This window comes from Drosophila gunungcola (assembly GCF_025200985.1).
Source record: "Drosophila gunungcola strain Sukarami chromosome 2R unlocalized genomic scaffold, Dgunungcola_SK_2 000004F, whole genome shotgun sequence".
NCBI lineage: Eukaryota > Metazoa > Arthropoda > Insecta > Diptera > Drosophilidae > Drosophila > Drosophila gunungcola.
The window spans coordinates 2,515,741-2,542,519 of NW_026453167.1; the positions used below are offsets into that span (position 1 = coordinate 2,515,741).

General features: G+C 34.8%; 2 protein-coding genes across 8 annotated transcripts in view; one reads left to right on the forward strand and one right to left on the reverse strand.

The window, feature by feature from the left end:
* The window catches only part of LOC128254277 (G-protein coupled receptor dmsr-1), a 78,007-nt gene that overhangs the window by 21,755 nt on the left and 29,473 nt on the right, over positions 1-26,779 (reverse strand). For 2 of the 7 annotated variants that reach the window (XM_052983214.1, XM_052983215.1), the window contains one exon: positions 1,495-1,581. The exons of 2 other annotated variants lie outside the window; for them this stretch is intronic. The gene's annotated coding sequence lies outside the window, so the exon portion shown is untranslated. Of the gene's footprint in view, positions 1-1,494; positions 1,582-15,615; positions 15,822-26,779 lie in introns of those variants that run through there. 3 more of the 7 variants (XM_052983213.1, XM_052983221.1, XM_052983216.1) reach the window with 3 other exon arrangements.
* The window catches only part of LOC128254273 (uncharacterized), a 49,395-nt gene continuing 40,302 nt past the window's right edge, over positions 17,687-26,779 (forward strand). Inside the window, 1 exon segment of the mRNA XM_052983209.1 lies at positions 17,687-18,646. Coding sequence (XP_052839169.1) covers positions 18,616-18,646 — 31 coding nt within the window. The 5' untranslated portion in view covers positions 17,687-18,615.

Sequence of the window (26,779 nt, forward strand, 5' to 3'; positions counted from 1 at the left end):
AATTTTACAAATTACTTAAAAATTGGAAGCGAAAAAACTTTATTTTCTAGGACATTTCTGAAGTCGTGACAAGTTTTTAATAAACTTGTTTGTATCGTCCAGTTATTCAATGTTTTGTATATGTCCAAAAAAGCCGAAACTAACACAAGTGCAAATCAAGAGCCTTCATAAATGTTGCCCCGTTTTTGCCATTTTTAAAACAAAAAAAAATGTCCAAGAAAGTAATTTTTTTGTTTGTCACCCCTAATTTAAAAAATGTTAGTGATAATGTTATATTCATATTATCTACTAAAATAAAAAAATTGTCAACATACATACGTACAATTTTTAAAAAGTTTCAACCAAGGTTTGTTTTCAAAAAAAAAAACACAAACCAAAATGCATAAATTATTTCTTAATTTTGAAGGTGCTATCTTTGAAGCTCGAGTTTATGCCAAACAAATTGCCTTTTTTACCATTGTCCACTGGATATTTAAAGCTTTGTTTCCAACTGCTTTGTTTTTTCTGTGTTTCTCAAAATGAACATTATTTTAAAACACAAATAAGCCAAATAAAACGAAACCACGTTCAATGCTGAAAATCAAATAACTTTCCTTAATAAATTCTGTGAAAGCAAAAATATTTTCATATTATATTTACGTTGCAGGAACACATTTTTTTGTTGTTATAAAGTTTCATTTAAATGCGAAATAAATACGCCTTCTCGTTCTGGTTATGTTAAAAAGTCCTTTTTTTTTAAATTTTTTTTTCAACAAATTTTAAATTAAAAAGAGGTCTGCAGAAATTAAATTTATTTTGTGTGAACTTAAACTACATCTTTATTGGTCGTTTGAAAATTATCTTTAAGATTATTATTACTCCGCTTGACCAATTTCGCCTCAAATTGGTAAATTTTTTGTTTTATGTTGAAGGCGATTTTTAAAATATATGTAATTGGTATTTTGGTCTGCATTATGGTATTAGTTTGGTACTACTTTTTTAATTACAAAAATATGTATAGTCCGGAATTTGACCAATATCCATTTAACGTTCTCCTTTTTCCCAAACGACAGCTGTATTTACTTTTCAGCTAATTTTTCCCTAATTGGTGCATAGTAAGTAGTTCCGCTTTGGCAAGTTTATTGGCAAGCCCTAGCAATTAATTAGTTTGCGTGGTCGGCGACGGCTTAGTTATATGTCCATGACAATGGCATTTTACGAGCTTTTTTTACGACTGGTTCAGAGCCAGCATCTTGGCCAGCTGAACAGCTAAACAGCTGGCAAAACAAAGTTTATCTCGATCAGGAATTCCCAGTGGAATGCAGAAAACTGGGTGGCAAACTTGAGGAAGACCAGCCCAATCAATTTCGAGACAGAGAAAGATTTCTCGCATGCGCCGCTCGCATAAATTTGTTAACCGCCTATAAACTACATCGATTCTATTCGGTTCGCTTCAATTTGCATTGCAAATTAGGGCCCCCCTTTGCAAAACCAATATAAATAGACGCGACTTACCTGCCATCATCTTAGCGACTTCTAATCTCGCCTACCATCTAGCCGAACGGCTTTAATTATGCAAATAAATGGCGCCACAAGAACGTGCTAAAAAATAGAAGCAGACAGATAAAACAACAACATTTTTGGAAAACTGATAAATATCGATTTCACACAACAAGATAATAAACGTAAGGTCACTTTCAAAAGCTGATCCGACTTTAAAATACCCATAAAAGAACTTTAAATTCTGTGTGTTAGAACAATCAAGAAATTTGTAGAACGAAATAAATACTTGTAGTAATTATTTCTGACGACAATAGGCCAATAAAAAAAAAACAGAATTTCACAGCAACTTGAAAACAATTTAAATATTTCTATTTACATGTTTCTACAACAAGACTTAATTGCCAGGGCGTACATAAAATTTTCAAAATACTTTGGAAATACTTTCTATTTCAAATTGTAAGACTTAAATGACTATTGGTATTTTAGCATAACCAATATGCCCTACTGATTTTTGAGTAGAGTGTTCAATTGCTTAAACTCCCGCATATGGTGAGGATATCAATTACCATCAGACATTTACCATCAGTCAATGACTGCGTTTACTTTTCTAACAGGTTTGTCGGAGTATCGATTACACATAGACATTACTTTATTGATTGGTGGGCAACAAATTTAGACAACAGAGAACAATAAATTCAATGCGTTTATTGTATTATTACCAGGTAAACCTTTTATGTGCGTAGTTATTTGCATTGTGCATGTAATGTAATTAAAATTAACGAGTTAAAAAACCCCTATTGTTATACACAATTAAAAGGCCAATTTATTAGCATTAAAATTATAACTATATGAGAAATATAAAACAGTTACCTATTATTATCAATCACAATAATTAGTTATATGTTTATTTTGTAGAAATTAAAAATAATACGTGAAGTGTCTAATAATGTGTGTTATTATTTTAATTGTTAGGAATAATTTAAATCCACATACGAATTTACGAAATATCACACCTAATATTAATATAAGCACTATGTTATATATTAAACTTGTAATTACAACCAATTAGAACAGAGACGAGCTGCCCCAAAATGTATGCTAAAAAAAACAGGTAACATAAAATCCTTTCGCATCATCAAACGCAGTTTAATCATCCCCCACATATAATATGCAAAGTGCCAGTAAATGCTTTTTTGGAGTTTAGCAGGTGGTTTCGTATACATTTATCGCTTTAACTGAATTTACCCCAAACTTTTCGCTCATCTTGGATAATGGAAAAGTTGAGGAAAAACTCTTGAGGTAAGCAGATTGCCTGGCATGTGCGAATATATGGTATATATCAATGGGCATAATGATCCCCAAAGGGGGCGATGTGAAAAGATGCGTGAGCTGTGGACACGCGACATTAACCTCGATGATTTGATGGGTGACAGTTTTTCCGGCATTTGAAGCTTTTCTCAAGCAAAATGTGCCTGCGTGGGCTAAGCCATCAAAATTGATGGCTCACGGAGCCCACTAACTTATAACCATAAACGAAACAGGGGAAAAGATGCCTGCTCGACGACAATGGAGCCTTTGTTCCACAGCCCAACGACCGTAAAGGACCGGCCAATAAAGGAGAAATCAAATAACAATCATTACAATTACACCAAAGACATGTACTGAGCAAGAAAGCACAACTGAACTGCGCTGAACCCATCCAAGATTATTAGCATAATGCAAGATTCAATTCAGATGGAAATCAAACAACCGGCAACTGTCGCCAGGGTCAAGAAACTGTAAGTGAATTTTCGTTAAATTCCATATGCATGATATCTTGGGCAAAGTGTGATGACTTGGATTACTTGGCTGTCGGCTTTAATTTAGAAGTCCTTGTTGGTAAGCTACATTTACATTTTTTTATTATTTTCAATGACTTGCTTGAATGTCAGCATCAACTTAATTTTCTTACAACACATACATAGTTGATACAAAGAAGGCTGGCAAAAAAGTGTATTTTTAGTTTCTAGATTTAGTACAGCAATAAAGCACTTTTCACTTGTGATTTTACTTATATTTAATATTTTGTCCGTATTCTTTCGCATTTGCAGGATTGCAGGACTTGCCTTTAAGCTGCAATAAACAGAACTTAATTAAAATGTTAAATGTTGTTAATATAAATAGTTTACTTCAGAAATTCCGTAAATTATTTAATTAACACTTATATTAATATTTAAATATTTTATAGTTCTTTTCAAAGGTATTTTTTTGGCTTTTCAAATTGAAAAATTGTCTACACCTCGCACAATTTCCAGTTGAAATTAAGCCGGACAAACTCGAAACGATTAATATTTTGCATACCTTGCCTTTTAAATTAAATTATTTGCTTTCGTTAGAAATTTAAGTGCCATGGCCCGCGGTTAAAGGCAAATCCCACTGACACTGCCTAGGAAAAGGTGGTTTATTTATTACATTTTTTCCATTTGTTTTTCCTTTGTTCCATTTTTATTTCTAGCATAGAGGCAGACACGATATAGTCAATCGTAAATCAAAAGTGCGCCCCCTTTATGGGATGACGCTAAAACAGCGTGTTGCGACATCCTGGCGACACCTGTCAAAGAGCGTGTTCGTCCATGCTGGACACCAATTAATCATGTAGGTATATATATAAACTGCATTTGCTAGGAAGAAAAATTCGCCAGAGGGACTTAACTGAAATTTTTCACAAGGGTGTGTTCACTTTACATAATCTATTTGACAGCAATCAGGAAAATAGCTTTGCAGGTCACTCAAGAGCAGATTGGATTACTTGCGTAACCCGAGATCCGATGTTTCGCAGAAATCTATGCGGTTAACAGTTTACACAGAAAGCATTTATAACACTGCCCACTCGCTGGCGAAATAAGTTCCAGGGAAAATAAAACAGATAAATCAGATACGCCCATAACTCGGTCGACTCCCGGGATTTGACGGTTTTTTTTCTTTTGTTTTGGCAAGTGACAGCCAAGTTATGGTTGCGCACAATTCAGATTTATGCTTGATTATATAAGCTTTCTGGCATTTTTGCCGGTCCTCTTTGGCTCTTTGGATATTCCCAACTGAAACTTCATTGTGTTCGTCTACAGACATTTCGCAAAGAGTAATTTAAATTGTTTTGCTTCGCTCAGAGCGAAAGTTTCATCTGAAAGTAGTTTATTCCATCAACCGATAAATTGAGTGGTTGAATAAATACTTTTCATTGGTGTTTACACCTTGGCAGCTTTGCAATTGTTGAGTAAAGTTTAAAGTCCAAAGAAATCTTTATTCTCTGTGATTAATAGAATTTTTCGCAAATTGTCATGGGATTTATTGACCAAATTTTTAATAAAAGATTTAATTAAACAATTATCGACTGACTACGCTGATAAACAAGTGGATAAGTAAAAATAAATAGCTAACAATGGAATTTAAAGTTGTATTTAAATATTAAAATTAAATGTGAAATCATTCCTACTTGAATAAAGTGATTTTTTTTTAGTTAAATATGGTTTAAATTTGAACTAAATTTTTAATCACATTTAAATTGCTTCCAAAAATAGTAAAATGAAAAATTAAACAGTTTTTTAATATTTGTGTATTGAAAATGACTTACTATTTTTTACAATTAATTAAAAAGCAAACCTAGTACCTAGTTGGCAATTAAATTAGGCGGAAAAATGTTTGGCATCCTTAGCCTGAATTTTTTTCTGAAAACTGATTAGAACTCCTAGCTTAAACCAATTTAAAAAATTTTGAATTCCATTTCAAAAATGTTTCTTCGCTGTTTACACGTTTAAATTAAACGCAAAATTTTTCAGTATGTAATATTGAAAGACTTAATAAACAAATAAAATCAACAGAACCAACATCAGATTTTTTTTTACTGATTAAAAAATAAGCAAATATTTAAAATGAAAATATAAATTTGTTTAGATATTACATACCATTTTAACGTTAAGTCTATAATAATTTGTGTTTTGTTTTTCCAGCTCAAGACTATTTTTTACTGAATATACAACCAAAATTAAAATGTAAATTTGTGTACATAACACTTTTGTAAGGTAATCCGTCAAATTACAACAAAGCCAAAAATTGCGCAAAGTCATGATCAAAATAAAGGTGTTTTCAAGAAGACGCAATAAATAACAAGGGTGTATAAAAGCTTAACTATATGGATTAACAATTGCGTGTTAGACAAGCGGGGATGGCATTTCCCTCCTTGTTAAGCCAACCTTTTGCCAATTCATTCAGCTCCCCGTCTTTTATTGCGCGATAGCTTATGCCAAATAAAAGCCTGAATAGAGTAGAAGTTAGTTGGCTTCCTTTGTTATGTCCTAAGCGATTTTCTGAGAAATGCAGCGTGTCAAGTGGAAATTGCTGGAAAAACTCATTAAACTCAATCAGCTGCACTGGCTGGCTGCTTAGAAGCGTTCAAGGGTAAGACTAATTAGGCTTAATGAAATCAGACAGCAAGTTGACATTTTGTGTACTTTGTCTGCCAAGTTGCCTGGCAAGCAATCATAACAGTCAAATGATCACAAAGACTTCATTTAAAGGGGTTGTAAAGAAGGCAGATAAATATTTAAAGCAGCTGCGCTCTTTGCCTTTAGGACAGAAATTACTTGGTGTACCAACATTGCAGGATTTGAGCAAATTCAACGGAACTCGTAACCCACTTTGTTAGTCCGCCATGAAAAAAATAAATTATGCAAACGATGCAGATCGTTTGAAAGGAGCAAACGCGAGGTCCTTGGCCCTGCAAAAGTTGCCAACTTTTCTGTTTACAATCCGCCACCCCTATATCATCATCATGAACTTCGACGGCACTTAAAGCTTTGCGATGTTAATTTCATTTCATTTCATTATGTTCAAGTGTTCACTCGGTGCGCTTTTCTGTAGCTCAATGGGGATTTCGCCTTAGTTTGGGGTTACAACCTGAGCCAACTTACTCAAATTAAAATGTAGCTGCAAGGGAATTGCTTAGACAAAGAAATGTGCACCACCACAAACCAGGTGGTGGTATTCCAAATACCATTAGCTTCTTTTCACTGTAGCCTCTTGCCTTTGTTAGCTATCTTTTTTAACGTATGTGGTGAGCTTAAAAGGAGTAAGTGAATACACAACTTTTCAATTTAGACAGGGCCCAAAAGATAAGCCGAAAAGTCAACGAATTTTCATGCAATTTCGTTAGAAGCGTACTATATAAGATGTTCAAATAAAAACATAAGAGCTTGCTTCTCAATTTCTTCTGATGAACTTCGCAATTTCGTTAGGAGTTATCTATATAACAAAAAAAAACACCTTTAACATTAATATTCAGATGAGAACATAAGAGCGTGCTTCCCAATTTCCTTCTGATGAACTTTTTATATTTAAACACAAAAAATTAGCATCAATTTACGAAAATTATTCAACTGTGCGTTAAATGTATTAATATTTTGAGAGCTATTTAAATTGTAATTATTTGGTAACGAGTTCAACATAGTTTGTATGCATTTATCCAATAAATTCAGCAATATTTTTGTTTTTTATATAAACAAAATGTATTGCTTTATATTTTTTCATACCATTAAACTTACCAACGGCGTTTGTAATATATACGCAAATTGTTTGAAAAAGAAAAATAACGATTGATCTAAAAATTCCTTTCCCACTTTATAGTAAACTAAATTGGATGAGAATATTTTGAATTGTTTACAATTACTCAACGAAAATGTTGAAATATTTTGCTCCAAATTAGGTTGATTGCTAAAGGGGAAACGGAATTTCTTAAATAGCAAAACCATTCAGCCGTTAAGGCAAATATAAAAATGAAATTTATTTCTCAACTTCTGCTATTATTCAACACTTGTACAAGCAATCACTTGATATGCTAAAAGCTATGTTTATTTATTTATTTTCCATGTCATTTCCCTTGTGCCGTCAAAACGCGGGGCAGTATTTTAATCATTTAAAATACAAGCAGGCAGATCGCCAACACATACTACATACAATAATTGCCTATGAATGACAGCTTATTTGTTTCTTTCTATATGCAAATGACTGTGTTTTTAAATTATAGCACTGAGCAAAATCTCTACCGCACGCCAAGAGAGCCAAATTCAAACTGACGGGAAATTTAGTATTTTTTTGGAAAAATAAAAACTTTTAAAGCAACTCGTGGCACGTGGTAGGTCAAAACTTTGTCAATTTGAATTCGGGCAAATAATAAATCGCCGAGTGTCATTTCGGGACAACACTTGAATTTCCCTAATTAATTGCTCAAGATACAATTTGTCCGAAGTTCTAATGACTTTGGCCCAAGTTCAGGCCCCCAAGTTTTTAATCGACTTGAGCTCCTAATAAGGGCATATAAAAATACTAGCAGCAATTATCCCAATTTGCAGTTCAGTTTATCAAACATGAAATGTCGAACGGCATATTTTAGGATTTAGTTTAATCTTGTGGTGCTAGGAACTAAGAACTATTTATAATGGTTTCTCCATTTAATCCTTTTTGACTTAAATGGTAATGGCACCCCACGTAACATTACCCCAATTACATTGGTAACAAAAACGAGGTAAGTCCAAATATTTTGTACATTAAATATTTTTCACTTTGATTTTCCTCCATTTGCGGATTTCAATAATTTTGAAATATATTAGATTTAAAATGTGTCCTATTTGACTTAAATACATTTTATTAAAATTTTTAATGGACTACATGAAATTTTCAAGTATTTAAAGCAATACCGAAAATAGTTAAATACAAAGTTCGAATATTTTCATATTTAAAATAATTAATCAAAATGTAAATATTGAATATAAAATTTTAATTCAAAACTCAGATATTGTTTTTAGAATTTTTATCATTTAGATGAAAACATTAAAGATTGCTTCAAAAGGATGCTTTTTCTTATATTTGATTGAATTAAAGTTATTTGCAATAAGCTACAAAAAATGACTAGGAAACATAAAAGACTAGTTTTAATAAAAAACTATGTAAGAATTTAACTTGCTTCAACTAAGTTTAAGAGTTTAGGCTTTTGGAAGCTTGATGTCCGTGCGAATATATCCATAAGCTTTTTATATCTTTCAGCTATGGAAAAGAAAGGCAAATTTTCTATCCGTTTTAAGCCAACTTAGAGCTCTGTAAAACCTTGCTAAAGCAGTTTTTTGTGGGTTGGCAAACAGTAAAGGGCAACCAATTCCGCAGAGAGTTGTCATGTAGCTGTTAATGGATTTTCAGGTGTTGTGTATAAGGTGGCAGACAAAAAGCCTCGCCCCCAGTGGCTGCAATTAAAAACCAGAGCTCGTAGGACAGCAAATAACAACAAAGGAACAAACAAAGCACAAACATGGTTGAATAAAAATATAGTTTAGTCAGCAGTTCACAAATATGCCAACATGACTCGTAAAAGTTTAGTAAACATGATACAAATTTGGGCAAGAAAGAATACAATAAATAGCGTATCCCTGGACAGCCTGCCAATTCTTCTTTTACCAGAGTTTTTCTCAGTTTTTTTTTCGCACTTTTCTGCTGCAGACATCAATATAAATTGGCTGTGAGCTATTGACCGATGGGACCAATGCGTTTATATACAATTTAATTTAAGTCTTAAGCCAATACAAATTTTCACAGCTTTCTCTTAAAACCGGGTAAACAATCTTTAGACTCTTTTATATCCAGGAAAACGAAACATAAATATTGAATTCACGAATTTATCTTTTGGCTAGAAAAAGAAGAACAGAAAAATGTATTAATCAAAAATTATCAATATATTAAAGAAATATATCCTAAAAAAAAGAAAATAATAAATAATAAAATTAAATTAACTTAAAATAAAAATAGCCCCACTTTAACAAAGAAAGTTTTCCGTGAGGAAATTAAAAGTAAAATGAGTTCTGTATTTTTATACGGAGTAATCACCAATCGCGCTTATGTCACAAAGAAGAAAATAGTTTAAAAAAGACAGGGAACGTAAACTAAATTGGTTAAAATAATTCAAAGGAACAGAACTAGAATTTATGGAAATAGTGTGTTAAATTACAAGCAATATACTAAAAAGCCTAAGATTATCTTTTAACAACATATTTTTGGATATTTTAACAACATATAAGAACTAAGCAACTCTTGGTAGTACAAATGTAAACATTTTTTAAATTTCATTCAACATCTACTTGCCAAAAAAAAGAAAGAAAAGAAAAATGTGTTGTGGGCTCGAGCTGAACAATTTAAAAACTTCAGCCAGTCGGGAAAAATTGCTCTTTCACTGAGAATACACATCAATTGTATATCATTCGGAGCTACAACCAACCGTTTTCAACGTAAATTGTGCAAATTTTTGCATAAACTCTGGCCATTTATCTTCATTGAAAATTTACAACCCTGCATACTGGCGAATGATTCCTTTCAATTAGAACAACACCCATAGTGGATCCCGGTCAGCAGCAAAAGGCACGTGCACATTAGGCCCACCCACATAGACGAAATTGATTCTGCCAAGGATACAGCTCTTCTGCAGACATGGGAACGTCGTTTGAGCTTCGTTAGCTGCTAAACAAACGACTTGTTCGTCAGAACTCTTAACAAATTCAGAAGTTAATGGGCTTCTGCTTATGTCAAAAAGTTTGTTTGGGACACGAAAACTTTGTAAAACAACAAAAATAATGGCTATTAAATATGTAACTATTTTTTAATTACAAAGAAACTCATTCAGGTTTGCCACGCCTTTCGATTCACTTTAAGTTTTCGCTTTTAGTTTTTAAGTGCTCCGGTATTTGCAAAATACACAAACTGCTTGGCGCTAACTATTATGCATAATTTCTTACCAATAATAACTCTTCAAAGTAAGGCGCAAGCTGTTATTAACTTGAAAAACTTAATAATTGCTAAATTTGAGGGGGTTTCTCAACAGTTTTTTCTGTTATGGAATTTATAAATAAAGTGAGAAACTATTTTTTTTTTCTTTTGCACATACGATTAGGACTAGTATTTGGGTATAAAAAGTTGGTGAAACCAAAAGAAGCAGATTTCTGTTGAGGAAGAACTTTGCTCTTTATTATGCGGAGGAAACTTTGCATGTTTTTATTACGCAAAAATTGGTTGCGTTTACCGAGGAAAACCCAGGTAATTCTTTAAATTAAAGACCGGAAAAAGCTGTGTATGTGCAATAGTGTGGTCTGTGTATGTGCTTTATAAAATGTGCAAAATAAACGCTTCATAGATTCTGCTCATTGGACTCAAACTATATCACTCACACGTACTGTTGCCTTGGAAAAAAAATGTTTTGGTTTTTTGTCCACATTACCATTTAGTGTAGGGGATTTACACTAAATGGTAGGAGAAACTTTTTTTAACCACTTTTTTAAAGATTAAGCTTCAAGTTGTGGCACTGTAAATAAAAGTCTGTATAAGGTTATCATATTAAATTAAAACTTAAATAAAGTAATTAAGAAAAAAAATGAAGCATAAGTTATAAATTTAATTTTAAGGTTCGGGCAAGATGTTTTATATAGGCAAAAGGTAAGCGACTTAACATTTATTACATATGCTATTAAATTTAAATAGTATAGTATCGTAAATAGCAAATACTGGTAAAGTATAATAATAATACTATTGGCACTATCCGAACTTTCAAGGGTATTGGAAAAATCGACATCTGCCTGTCGTGCAGTGATATTTTCACATTCCGTTCCTTTTTGTATCCTTTTAACTTAAAATTTCAAATTTCCGTCACGTTGCCTTAATGCCACCCGAAACATATCCAGCTACACGGTCGTAAAAAAAACAGCAAATGTTCGACTCAAATGAAGTGATGCAAACTATGAACCCAAGAATGGAATTATGGAAAGGACCGCTAAGCTCGTTCGACCTAAGTGAACCTCTTTGTTTGGCTGAGTTTTGAGTAATGCCGCGATGACAGGCATTCAATGTGATTTGGGTCTCGAAAACTTTTAACGCTCACACTGCGTATACGTATTCAGACCGACAAATGGCATTGGCCCTAATTCCAGGACTCTGCCAATGAATCGCATTGGTGGCATGAAGTGATGGGTCCAAGCTGAAAAGTCAATTCACTGAGATGGGAAAAGCTGGCCAATTGACTTTGGGCGGAGGATTGGTAGTCAAGTTTTATCATTTAATTTTTATGCTGAGTAATGGTCGTTCGGTAATGTCCTTTTTGTGGCTCCAAGCAACCACTTGACTTTCCGTTTCCTTTGGTAATTCCCTTTTCTTAAATAAAATAAAATTATCACTCGGAAAAAAAAGGGAATCGGCAAAAGAAATCCTCTTGCCATAAAGTACAATTATCAATGCCCGCTGGCCCCATTAGACAATTTATATGCAAACGTCAGACGGCTAGACATTCGATGCTAATGAATGCCAACACGCAACAAAAAAAAACGGCAAAAATTCATCGGTGAAAAAAAACAACAATTGAATAAAGTGAAAACGACAAAAACAATAAATAAACGCAATATAAAGTTCAAAAGCCACCACCTGAGGCCCTTTGCCAAAAGGTGCGCATCTAAAATGGACAATAAATAAAATTGCTGGTCTAAAATTGGGTGCAAACCACTTTTATGTTTAAATATTCAAAAAGACATATCGTGGGGTGTATCCAATTCAGGGATTTAATAATACATCCAAAAGATTCATTTTTGCGATTTAACACGAAATTTTTTAGCCCATCCGGAAATTAATTTTATATATATTCTTTAAAACACAATTGTGGATTATTTAATAATTTATTAAAATTTTGTGTACCTTACGTACCAATAGGAAAATACTGTACAACCAGGTTTTCGTTAGAAATTTCACGCTGTTGGTGTGGACGGTCTTTCTGTTCCATGGTGTATTTTTAATTTAACAGCGAATAACGCAACCGTATTAATTTTTTTTTTCTAAAAAATAGGTATCAGTTTCACCAATCATTTTTTTATGTATTGTGTTTATTTTTTTTTGTATTCCCGACTCAGGTAAATTGGCTGGCAGAGGGAAGTTGAACAATGCCAAATCTTTCGACATATCCATAAATTAACCTTCAACCTTAAGGAATTGCCCAAAGTACAGAAAATCAGTTGAGAGTAAAACTTTGGGCATAAACTGGACCAGCATAACAAAAAATGCCAGGGAAAAACGGCACGCGTTGCGGAGGCTCTAAGGAAACCACTCCGGAATTCGTGAGGATGTACATAGATACCTTACTATGTATGCGTTCGTATTGTTTTGGCAACCCCGAGTGGGTGTATGGGATGGGTAGTGGGTGGTTTGGTTGTTTGCTATGTACACAGACATCTGGAGAAAACCTCGAAAATTGTTTATTGTTTACTCATCGCACTCAACGCCCGGTTGAAAAGCATTCAGTCGTATCAAAGAATGAGATGCTAAGTGTTCTTCGGAAGAGCAAACAAGATTTCCATTTAATCAGTTAGACCGGAAAGTTAGCAAAATATGTTTTTAATTTCAATAATTCCAGCATTTAATTATAGTTAACGCCACAGAATCTTCAATTAGTAAACTAGCTTGATGAATAGCAAGGACAATATCCAAGAGCAAACCAACGACTATAATACGATGGGTAAGCATGACAACGCAACCCCTTCCTTTCAGCAGTGTGCAAATCAAAGACAATTCTTATTTTCCAACTCAGTGGCATTTCAAAAGGGAATTGATTACACGCAATTAAGCCTTCAAATAGGTAAGAGATTCACTGTGGAACACTATTGTCAAGCTAATGAGCTTGATAATGAAGTTACAAACTTTGTTGAAATTCAATTCATCGAAATGTTTACAAACAATTACTACACAGGTTATTCAATGTTTTAATGAAAGGAATTTGCACAGCCGTAAAATTGATTAGTCACTGCTGTCATTTCGTTAGTTCACCAAAGTTAAGTGCCACGGCACAGCAGGAAGCCTACTAATGAGACAAATCCCTTCGCTGGCCTTTGTTTGGGAAAATAATTCCGATGACGGAAACCAATTTTCGAAACTGAAGTCCTTGCGGCGTGGCTAATTAACTCCCAGCTACCAACGTCATTAAATTTCCTCTGTCCGATGTCTAATGCCCAAATTTAAGGCACATAAATTGGGATTTAGTTCGGTGGACAACGCTCGTCATTTGTGTAAGTACAAGCGTCATGCAAGCAGGCATTATGTATTTAATTTAGACGCTGCCCCCGGTAATTTGAGATAATGAACTCTGTGGATGGACATTAGACAGGAGAAGCAGTTTCCTGGACAGCCTGCTACTTTATGCATTATTAAAATGCCGCATGCCGTGCCGTTAGACTCGACATATTAAAAAATACCCAGCAGAGATGTCTCCTCATACTGGTATCTTTGGGTTTGCGATATGCGAGATGCTGACGCCATTGTGTGTTAAAAAAAAAACCATACCATACTATACCATTTTCCATTTCCGAATTGCGTGTTTTTCGGGGCTACTTTTTATCCACGTTTAATTTATTCTTTTATGTCCAGAGCGTGTTGCTTTGATGTGCCCACAATGAAGGCGCCACAACTCGCACTCGCACTCGCAATAAATACAACTTAGGCATTCCACAAGCAGCCACATGAACTGTGATCCATGTATCCTCTGCTCAGAGTATGGTTTAGCTTTGTGGGTAAGGGCATAATGGGTGCTGCGGTCTGGGCATCAATTTTCTATTGTTGTGCGATTTTCGCCTTCAGATTGATATTTCGTGTTTGGCTGAGCTCCCCTTTTGGCCCAAAACTTGGTCAAAGACACTAACACAAATAGCCCAGAGCATCGAACGCCCACACCAAGAAGTCTTCATAAATTATGCATATGATCAATTAAATACAGAACATTTCACAACAGGCCAGTGCGGTTTGGGACCCTTTGGCAGTGTGCCTTCCGACATCCGCAAATATTTTGTGTGCATTCATAAAAGGCATATTGGGCATTCCGAACAATGTCTATCTCTTTATACACTAAAATGTATAACTTTTCCTGCGAATTGTTGCTGGTATAAAGGTCAATTAAAAGTTCTTATTGGGTCTATAATATTGTTATACATGGAAAACCAAAAATTTAAATTAAATTGCATAGTTATCGGTTATTGGATGACCATTCTTAATGATATAATCAAACTAAAGAACAAAAGTGATTTTCTTAAATTAAAAATAGCGCTAATACCAGAGCTAATGGACTATAGATGTAGTGGAATAGTATAGTATATCATAATTACATGCGCTTGGGCTTGCAAAAAACTTCTGTTGGCCTGTGTAATGAATCTTTTGTGAATAGAACATTTTCTCCAGGTGTATCATATAATCGCCTTAAAAACCTTTCTTCCTTTTTACTATGAAAGGACTGCTTTTAGATACAAGAAGTTTTCGTTCACTTAAATTACTTTAAGTAAAATCCTTTGTTCTTTTTTTAGGAAAATTATAACTTTATATTTTTTTCTTGAATAAATCATGAAGCTTATAACATTTTTACCTACAGAACTATAGTTTAGAAACTCGCAATATAATATGCTTGCCTTCATCCTTAAATCATATTGTTCGAGTATAACAATTAAAGATAAAATGAAGAATGCGATTGTTCTGTTTTTGAATTAAAAATAACAAAATGTAAATATAGGAAACAACAAAAAAATTGAGATGAGCAACAAAGAACATATTGACATTACAAAAAGTCCGGTTTCGTATTTATTTTCGAACGCAAAAATAATTCCTCAGTCAGTTTTAATTAATGGCAAATAAGCAATTAAAAATTATCCTGAGCCCGTTAATTGTCTAACCAAAACGTCACAAAACAAATTATACCAAGAAGCCATTTACCCCCCAAAAAAAGGTCGACAAAATGTAATTGGTTATAACGTATAACGTAAACAAGATACGATTCTTGGAAGCTCACAGTTTGTTTGTCTTATCACAAAACTACAACCAATTTTTTTAAATACATCAGTTTTTCATTTGACCTACATGCACACTTACTTAATAACGACAACAAATAAGTATATTTATTAATGATATACATTGGAAGAAACAATAAAATTGTTTTTCTATGTTTTAAATTGTATACCCACTAATTGCTTTTGTTTTTCTTTTTTCGAGTCAATTAATATAAATGATTTTTAAATTCGGATAACAGTTGTACAGTTTTCGTATAACACTCACATTTGCGTTCTATTTGTTTGGAATGTATTTGTTTACACTTCGCCACATAAGCACTTTTATAATTGAATATACAAACAGCTCAGTTTGTTTTTGTTATTATTTTTTTTTGTTCACTGACTTAAAGTCGGTCTATATATTTGATCCGCAATATTTTATCCGCATTGTGATCCCTTCACGCGCTCTGTATTTTGCCGACTGCGAGTGAAATTCCGTCGGACGATTATGATTTGGCGCCAAAGTGCTCGGCACATCGAATTTCCCCTCCTTCCAGTTTTCGAACTACTTTCGAACTGGAACTGAAACTGGATGGTTTTCTAGCCGGCAAACAACGCCTGCGCAAAAAATAAAAAAAAACTTATAAACAAAGACCAGCTGTTTTCGGTATAATACATGTATTGCTCTTCATTGACAAAGGAATATACTATGTTGTGGGTGTGTGGAGTAACTCTAAGCATAAGAATGAGTGATGTGATTAGGGTGAGCTTGTGTGCAGTTTTAATAAATATAAATGATTTGTAAAATTTCTACAAAAAAGAAAGGAACATTTTATTGAAAACCATTGAAGCAGGCCACATCGCTTCTCAAATGGAAATAAATTGAAAGGTGGTGGTGTTTTGTGTTGGGTGAAGGAACGGAAAACCAGGCTCAAGGCCACGCCTTTCGCTTGTCACGCTGGTTGAGAATTCTCGCAGCTGCCAGTCAGAGTTCCATACACTTGACACCTCCCATGTTTTCAGATTTTTTCTTATTCTCGCCTTAATTTCGTTTGACGACGCATTATTTCAGCCCTTCGACACCATGCGTTACGGCTTGAACAGCTTTTGACTGGGCCCAGAGTGTCTGGCTCAAAATGATTCGAAGACAATAATGGCGGTCTCATTGCTTTGGACACCTTCATTTATTTGGTTTCGGGGAAACCCATCCGTTTAAATCATGAGTTATCAAAAAGGTTAAAATTTGGTGTGCAGTAAAAGTCTCTAAAACTGGTTTTGAAACGTTAGTCTTCAACAAGAAGTTACAAGGAATTTGTAAGGTTTGATTGTGGCCTATATTGAAAGTGTTCTTTTAATATTTAAATTTTTAACATACCAATTATATTAAGTTAAAAAAACACTTGTTATTTTCCTGAAAGAATTAAACATAAATTAAAAATGTTATATTGTACAAAATCATCTCCCTTGAGCTAAATGGAAGCTTTATCTTATCCGTATTAAATAAAATAAACTAGACTAAAAAATAAATGAATAGAGAACTACAGACTAATTCAAATCATTCTGCTTTTATTAATTATCAATATTTAATATTAAGAATTGGGTTATTAGTTAAGTAAAAACGGTTAATGACTAAAGGGGTGAGTGCATCCATCATGGTTTATTTTTATTAATTATTAATTGTTCATATATGAAAGGGTTATGGTGCTTTTGGGACCGTGGATGGGACGGATTAGTTCCAGCTGCTGTCAGAAAGCTTATTAGTTTAATCTATGCTTACATGTGTTTCTTAAAAAGGACAGATAAGCAGTTTCCTTGAATTGTTAGACTTTTAAAGATGTTTTCCATTTTCACTCTTTTGCCGATTTAGAAATTTTGACCATATTTACTTTACTGTTGCATGCTTTTAGGCAGAAACAAGTTTTCGACCTTGGCTATCAATTGTGTGGATAAAATAAATTTATTATAATGAGTATGAATAAAAAGACTTTTAGTTTCAATATCTTAGGAAGCATTAAGCTTAAGAATTAAATCTTATCAAAAGCTCCTACAAATAGGCCCATTTAAGCCCATTGATAAGCCGTTTCTCTTAGCCTAAATATCCGTTTCTCTTAGACTCGCACTGCAAGCGAGAAAATCAACAAAAAAAAAAGGTAAACAGAAAAGTTGAAGGCGAAGCGTTTAATTGAAACGGAAAGCAGAGCGAATTGAAACCCGTATCCCCGCTCTTTGTATTGCTCATTTTGGCGTCGCAAGAGAGCTCATTTCGAGTGGGGAGACCCCACAGCGCTCTCGTTGTGTTTCATGTTTTGTGTTTTGGGGGCCTAACGGATTTTCGCTGGCTCTGTTTGTCCGTGAGCGCCGACGTCGACGCACGCCTCTCGTTTTTCGCGCGCTTCTCGCAATTCTCGGTAAATGCGCAAAAAAGCCAGCAACAAATTCAAATCAAATCGCAACGCAACGCATGGTGAATACATGCCGTATATTTAAAAAATAGATCAGCACAGGGCATATAAAGCGTATTTCAAACGAATCAAGAAAAATAAAAAGTGATTAGTTGATAAGGGATACTGTTTTGTGAAAGAATTTGCCGCGCGCGCAAATTAGTTTCGAATATTGCGTATACGCACGGTCGGCAAATAGTAATACAAATCAAATTGATCAAACCAATAAAACAAGGGAACACAAATCCACACACTTAGCAAAACGGGCATATCAAAAAACCTAATAAACATTTCCTAGTATTTACAACGAACCAAGGGAATACCCCATTTATTTAGGATTTATATAGCACATTTACAGCAATCAAGGATACAGAGGCATTGGAAGGATAGCCGCAAGGATGCCAGCCAGCGGGTTGCAATCTCCACCAGGTCGACAGGCTAACGGCATATCAGGATAAGGACTTGGCGACTTGGACATGGCTCCTCTATTTGTCTAGTGGGCAAATACCAGCGAACCGGGAACCAGGCCACACACCCACACATACACACACCCATACTCACACTTTCGGACAAACAAGGACGTTTGTCATTGTGTGCGTCAAGGACGCTGACACACGTACATGCTTACAAAGCATTCATAGTCGTAGTCGCAGTTGTTGTTGTAGTTGTAGTTGTGCCATACAAACAAACCAGTGTCGCAAAGTGGGCGTGCCAGGTGGGCGGCCTCTGATTAAATATACATCAGTCAAGCGCAAGGATCCTAATTTCCAGCAGTTGTCCCATGTAAAAGGACACCAAGGGACAAGGAATAGCGCAAAGCAGGACACCAAGTTATACGCAGAAAAATGGCGCGACGCAAGGGCAGCGGTCGAGGCAGTAAGTAGATTTTCTTGTTAATTATTTAAATTAAAAATTGTCGCGAAAGAATGCCAGCGAAATTACGGGAATTTCCGTTTACATCTCAATGATTATGAGCTGTTCTTGTAAACTTTCTTAAATGTTCGAGGAACAAAGCTGACTTTAAAAAGTTCACATTTTACAACATCTCAGATTTCGTCGATCTGACACCAAGCATTTTTCTACTATCCCTATTTACTTCCATATTTAGAAACTTCTAAGGCCAAACAATGTTTTGTGTAAAGCCCACTTAAATATGCCAATATCAAAAGAAGACTGTTAAGGGCCAACTCCAAAACAAGTCTTCTTTGCAAGGCCACCACAACTAACTGATACAAAAAAAAGACTTATTTTTTAGTTTCTAAAAAATGTATGACTTAGGGATTACAATAAAAAGCAAAACCAACCAAGTACTTGAATATTCCACCCCCTACTCAAGGACGTCGTGATTTACAGCTGCCATATGGCAAGACACTAATGTCCCTATCTACCAGCCTTTGCTTTTCGCCCACACTTCAAGGCAAAGGAATCTCATCAAGTGCAGCGATTTTTGTTGTCGTGGCTCAAAGGGAAAAATATAATTAAGGAAATAGTATTCAGCCACGCCCCCACTTGAAACCTTTGCCTGTATCTGTATCTATAAGATACATTTTTGCATTATTATTTGTGCCACGACTGCTTTACACACTTGCTCAACGAGCGAGATGGAAGAGCGTTGGTTGGAGAGGGAGAGCATACATAAAACATGAAACAACAGCGTCAGTAGTCACTTTTCATTGCATTGCGCCCACGCCCCTTCGCTCTCGCCCCCGCCCCTCTCGCACATCGCCCAACCACCACCCCCTCTTATCATTTCATTTCAGTTGCGTTGGCGCGCGCGCTGCAAAATGCTGGGGATTCCCTTACGTAATCCCCCAGCGCACACAAAAGGCAAACAAACAAACAAACAGACACATACACATGCACATATACAAATACATACTCGCGGGCAAACAAAAGAAAAACAAAAACACAAACGAAATGGGCAAAAGAAAGAAGCAAAGCCAGAAACGGAAAAGCAGAAAACAGAAAACGGGGAAAACAGGGAAAACAGATAAACATAAAACAGACGCAAACAAGGCAGCTTGTTTGCCAGCCAGTCGGAGTCGCCCCATGTAAAATGGCCTGAAAATCAAGCTCAGCCAGCGTCATGAACTTTTGCGCTGCTCACCCGCTCAACAGGCAGCTCACAGATACAAAGATACAAGATACACAGCACAGAAATAATGAAAGATACTTTTATTTTATATTGAAAACAAATTTGACAAATATCAATCATTTTGCAATATTAAGAAAATCAATTAGATACTTTATATTGTTAAAATAAAATTTAAATTAACTTATTTTAATGTAAAAAATATAAGTGACAAGATAAAGATGATTGCCTTATCTTCAAAATTATTTGATAATTTGTAACTTTAAAATTGATAATATCTCTGAATGCTTTTTTGTGTGTACAATCTCAAAGATACTTGGGCATCCACAGTCGTAGTCTCAGTCACAGATACTTTGCGTCACGCGGCCTGTTAGTCAAGTTGCTCGGCTGCTGTTACTCATGCTACAGTTTGAACCTATTAAAAAGCCAGATACTTTGTTGGTTGCCCCCCTGCCCACCCTTCGCCATCCTCCGCTCAGATACTTTGGCCAAATGAGATACAAGTGTGCCTGGCTTTTGATATATGCCAAGTATTTCTCGTTGGGCGGATACAGTGTGCATTCCCAGTACTCAATACCTCATAAAGTGGGGGCAATTTTTATTTCTGTCACTGCTGTCAAGAGAACTATATAAAACTAAGCATAAATTTGTATTCTCTTAAGAAGTACCTAATTCCAAATTTTGATGTAACAAAAATTAAAATTTCCAATTGAGCTTTATCATCACAATAATTTTTTATTAGTTGTATTATTATTTTTTTTAGGTGTAATTTTATATATATACAAATATACTGTAACTACATAGTATTGTGTTAGTCTTGAGTCTTAAATTATTTTTAAATACAAGTAGTAGTACTCCATTTATTTAAGTCATTTGAAATCTATTTTTGTTAAAATTAATTTAGCATGGCTCTAAGAATTTTTTTAAGCTTCACAATATATTTTTTGAATCTTTGAATAAAAAACTTATTTTAGTAAAGGGAAATTACAGTTATATATATACATAACGTTACAATAAATATTTTTCCCACACTAACAAAGCTTATTCTTGTTTATTTTTTGTTTTTAATATTCCAAAATGGATGGTTAAACATAAAAGTCATTCATTAAAATGCTGAGAAACTTTAATATTTTTTAGGACAAAAATATTTCTGGAATTATACTTAATTTTTGTAATAGAAAGATTAAAAAAGTCTTACGATTACCATTACTATTAGCATTGTAAAACTAATGTTACACACATTTAAAGAATATATCTTCTTTAAATAAGTTTACAACAAAGTTTGGGAGTTACCAGATAAGAAAATTCATAAATGTTTTCCCTATTATCTGCATCGCTTTCTGTTAGAGATTAAGTTAATATATTTATATTTAAAGTAGGGTTAAGTAGGAAGTTACCTAGAGCTACCACTGTAGCATGTTGCGCCTACATGTTCAAAGAGCTAGCGTCTCACTTGGCTACGCCTTGACTTTAAGCTGCTGCCGATGGGTTTCGGTTCGGTTTTGAGTTTGGTTTGGCCAGGAGTATGGGCATGGGTCTTGAGTCTTGAGTCTGAGCTTTGAGGTTGGGGAGTTGGGCTGGAACACTTAAGCTGGCTTTGGCTTTGTCTTTGCCTTTGTCTTTTGCCTTTGCGTTGCCAGTGACTTCGCCGCTGTAATCTCTTTTCGCATTCGTCTAACAACGTCAAAATTAAAATAGACTTTGCTCTGGGTTCTCGGCACTGTGTTCGCATCGCCTTTGCCTTGGCTCTGGGACATTGTGTGGATAATTTATGGCGGGGGAGTCGGTTGGGGAGTTGGAATGTATGGAGTGGTGGGTCGAGGAAATCCCACCCACTCCCTGCGGCTGGCATTTCCCCGCACTTTTATTACAGAGTATTTTCATTCCATCGCTACCTTTGTTTCTGTGTCCCTTTGGCAACTTTGCTTTTGGCCCGTTCACATTCCATTTCCATTTCGAATGAATAAAACAAGGAAAAAAAGAAAAGCCTTTTAGTTTGCGTAGTTTTTGCCTTTTAGAGGGGTTGGTTTCATTTTGTTGGGAAAGGAGGAAAGGGTTTTGGGGTTGGAGTCCTTAAGTGCTAGGTAACAGCCTATGTAGGTCTAGGTGTGGCCATAATGGAGTCCGTTTCCATTTGTTGATTGCTCTGATTCCATTTGAAATGCGGAATAAGGTGCTTTAAGTCAAGCTGTATTTAGCTTGAACTAAAATTAGGATATTGATATAAGCCTTTGTGAAGGGTTAACAATGATATATAAAATTTTATGGTCTTACAATATTTAAATGTATTTTTCAAATCATTTAAAATATATGCTACTGAATATCTTTAAGAATTTATATACATATATTCATATATTTTATCTATTAAAAATGTACAAGATTTTAAGTGCATATTTATTATATTCAATTTATATTTTATAAACTTTGTAACACTTTCCGCACAATCTCTTGACTTTATCCATTAACTAACCTTGGCTAAGCTAATTTATTTTATAAAAATCTGCCGCCAGGCACGCAACAATTCCTAAACGAATACAATTTCCTGAGTCACAGTTTACCCATTCTGCCAAATTGGTTTGCCTTCCCCCCTTTTTTGTTTTTTTTTTGGGCCACAGCCATATCATAGCCGTAAACAAACACTCCACTCCAACTTTTCCGGGGACGCCTTTTAAGCAACTGTTGTGGGTAGCCACGCCCAGAAAATTCTCTCTGCTGCCATTTTAGCCGCCCACCGACCCCTCCGCCTCCGTCCACTAAAAAGGTCATGTCAGAAAGAAAAGCAACAAAAGACCCAAAAAAAATAAACAGAGAGGGAAACAAGGAAACGAAAACAAAAGGAAAATAAATAAACGCAAACGAAATCCAGGCCCCAACTTTACCTATGAGTTTAAACCAAAATAAAACCCCATACCTGTAGCGAAAAGGACCTGCCACACAGAGAGAAAATGTACGTACGTATAAGGTAATCACAAACAGCAAAAAAAAACAAAAACAAGAAATTAAGGGAAAAGTTTGCAGCTGGAAAAAAATACATGCACAACACAACACACACACACAGACTCACACTCAAGGCAAGTCTATGAAAGCGCAGGGCTTCCCCAAATGATAAAGTTTTATTTGCTTTTGCGGGCGCACATTGGATTTTTCTTTTTATTTGTTTTTTTTTTTTTTTACTTTGTGGGGCAGCAGAGGCAGCGACGTCGACGCCAGCAGCACTCCACTGTAATAAAACGAGCATTGAACGATGATGATGATGACAAAGGTGGGGGTGGTGGTTGGTGGGTGGTGTGTAATGGGGATGATGATGACGTTGCCGAGGCGGTCGTCAGTTAGTTGCCACAGAAAGGCGAACATTAGACCAAGTCAACCGGGCCACCCCATCCACTGGGGAATTCCCAGTAATAAAGCGACCCAAGGATACCCCACAAGCGAGTCTGATTTTGTATCCGGGTGTCACTTCTAATATGTCATGTATTTTCTTTTGTTTTTCTTTAAACTTAAAACTTTTTAATTGCATTTTCTCAATACTCCATTAAGAAAATCGTAATATCGTCTTGGTTGGGTCTTACATATATTTAAAAGATAAGCTCTATACAATATATCGATATATAGATATAAATACCCAATTAAACTCTTTTCGGTTGGGGTCACCACTGTATATATGTATATAAAAAAAACAAATGCTCGCTATAATACATCAATATAATATATATAATATATATATATAATAAAAAAAATCATCCGAAAATCACAATGATGTAATATTAATATAAATATAAAGCCATCAAGGATTTATAAGTTATCAATATTTTCTGCCAAACCTGATTCTTGGTTTTCCAATTAATTCTAAGAAAACCGTATGTTACATTTACTTAAGTAAACAATATAACCCATTTTTATAGAACCTTGCTGGGTAGCGACAAGTTTAACACAAATGAGTCGGCAACCAACGAAAGAGATAGAGCGACAAGGAGTGAAGGAGAGCGCAAGAGGTGAAAATGGTGGAAAATGGGGGTGTGACAAGGAAACGTGAGCTTGGCCCCCTTTACAACCCGATGCGTCACGGGTAGCAAGCCTTGTTGGCTATGGCCAATGTGAACCGAAGCTACACTGACAAAAATATGATTTGTAAAAATATGATGTCTCCTATGACATCTTTACATTAAGTAAGCCTATTTTAATTTAAAACTAATTAAAGTAATAGTTTTACTTGTATAAAGCTTAATTTGTAATTTGCAAAATATAAACTGACTATTATTATATTTTTCAAAGACTTTTTACAAACATTTCGAATTATTTATGTTTAACAATCTAAAAACTTGTATAAATCATGTTCAAGATTCGTATTTTATTAAAAGATAATGATCTATATAAATAATGATGTGAAAGTAGAATTTTGAAATAATTAATTAAACATTTCGATCACTCATTTTTGTCGGTGTCCTAAGGTTGTTGCCGGGGCTAAAAGCAGTTCAGCAGCAACAACAAAAGCCAGAGCAACAGTGAGTGAGTGACGGCAACGACCGTGAAAGGCCATTTGCCTTCCACTTCAAACCCTCTCGCCCCATTTTCCTCCCACAATGGGTGTGTGTGCTTGCGAGTGTGGCAAGGATAACCTAATACAATTTTTGTTTTTGTTGCCTAAGGACGTGCCGGAATTCTATCGTGTATCTCACGATTGCTTCGTCATGGGGTGGTGGTCGGTTGGGGGTTGTGGGTTGCGGGTTGTGGGGGTTTTCCGACCTTTTATCCTCGCATCTCAAACGGGGGCCAAGTGGCGTTTCCTACGTCAGATGCCTAGATTTGCGGCCCTTTCTGTTGGAACAGCTGGCTAGAAATTATTTTCCATGTAATTGAAGTGCATAATTTGAAAAATATTCCCCTTCTTTGGGGAATATGGAGCAGGGCTTTGCGACTGAATAGTCAGCAGTTATTAAAGCCCAAAACCTGGTTAATTAATGTTGCGAACTTTCAGTGCAATTTTAAGCAGCCAAAATGTGTAAATAATTTTCAACTGTTTTGCAATCTCAAAAGACTGGCAAGCCAAAATTATAACCAAAACACTAATTAATGAACAAAGTCAGGGGATTATGAGCAGAGATTTCGGTTTCTATCTGACTTTCACAAAATGTTCATTTAATTTAAATGAGTTTTTATATATACAGTTCTAGAAATTTGCAATTACGTGTTTAATGTTATGCGTGAAGCAAAACTGTTTATTTGTGTAGCTACTGATAACCTCTCCACAGCATAGGTCAATGCTAAATAAGGTCAATGCGTTCGTTGTTTATATGAAGTGACACCCAAAACATATTTTGCCAGATTATTTCGATAGCATTTAAATTGATATATTGGAAATTCTAATCTGACTTAAGGTAATTTAACTTTTAATAAACTTTGTGTTTTTATAATCATGGAAGTTATAAAAGGAAAATATATTTTACGACCCTTAAGAATTTCGCTTTGACTTACATTATTGTTCTGTTATCATTATTTTTAGTTATTGTAAATTAATTTAAAACAAATTAAGTCATAGCCAGAATCTATTCAATTTATTTTAATTTACTAATTTATGATCAATATTAAAACAAATTAAGTCAAAGCCAGAATCTATTCAGACCACTGGTTCTCTCTCTTTAAATTTAATTAAGCTAGGCTATTACGTATTATTAATTTTATTTCAAAAAGTTCTGGAGAGTTCAGTTATCTTAGAAAGCAAATTCAAATACTAAACTTTTTGGTCATATCAGCTGCCTAAATAGCCACTTTTAAACAGAGCCAAACGAAAAAATACAACATTTTTTAAAATAAACTAAATCGAAGTATTCAAGCAACAACCACAGGCGTTATTTAGTCGCCTCAAGTGTCACTGCAAAGGAAAAAAAAAACACATGATATTTTATTCGTTTTTATTTTTTTTTTTCTAATTTCTGTTTGTCTACGCAAACTCACACAAGCGCAGGCACTTTAAAAACGAACGTGTTGAATTTAGGTTTACAAAAACAAACACAACGCAAATATGCAAAGTCAGTGAAGAGCAACAATAAAAAAAATCAGCAGAAAAAAAATATAAAGAGTAAAGAAAATAAAGGCAGGCATCACGTCATACCGGTTTCAGTTTAATTCAGCGTCGTCAGCTCGACTTTGCCAGCGTTTAGGCATATTGTTGCCGTGGTGCTTGTTTGTGTTGCTGCTGTGCTGTTGCTGTTGCCGCCGTGCTGTTGCTGTTGCTATTGTGGCTGCCCCGAAAGCAAAGCGAACCAGAAATATGGGGGAAGCTCACGAAAGAATAAATACAAAAATACAAACACAAGACCCGAAGTGCGGCACAGCCAGAGACAAACACGCGCGGACTTTGCCTTTGCAACTAGAACTACGGATTGCCTGAAAATCAGAAGGGGGAGGGGGTTTCCAGGGGGGGCCAATGTGACGCGACTGTGGCTGCAACCGACCAGCCAAGTGGTTGCAGTTGCTTGCTTTCTGCACAGAGAAAAACCCTCTTTGCATAAATACAATACTTATAATCAGTGCCACACTTCAAATATCAACAGTTTCTAGAGATTTTTTTCGTTAAAATAAAGTTTCTATAAAAATTATGTAAATATTTACCTATTTATACTCGTTTTAAAGGCTTAATATTGTTATTAAACTCAACCATTTTGTTATTTCGTTCATAAAAATAAATTTGTTGTTAATATTGATCATATTCGGTAAAGGGATTTCCTAAGTTCCAAACTAGTTAATTAAAATAAATTAAGAATTAAATTATCGATGTTACTTAACAGTAAGGTCAAAACGAATTAACTCTTTTGCAGGAACCTAAAATCATTTAAAATTTCTTGGTCATCTATAACGACAAATATCTCTTCTATCCAAACTAAGTTTTACTAAAAATGTATTTTGCATCACATAGAGTT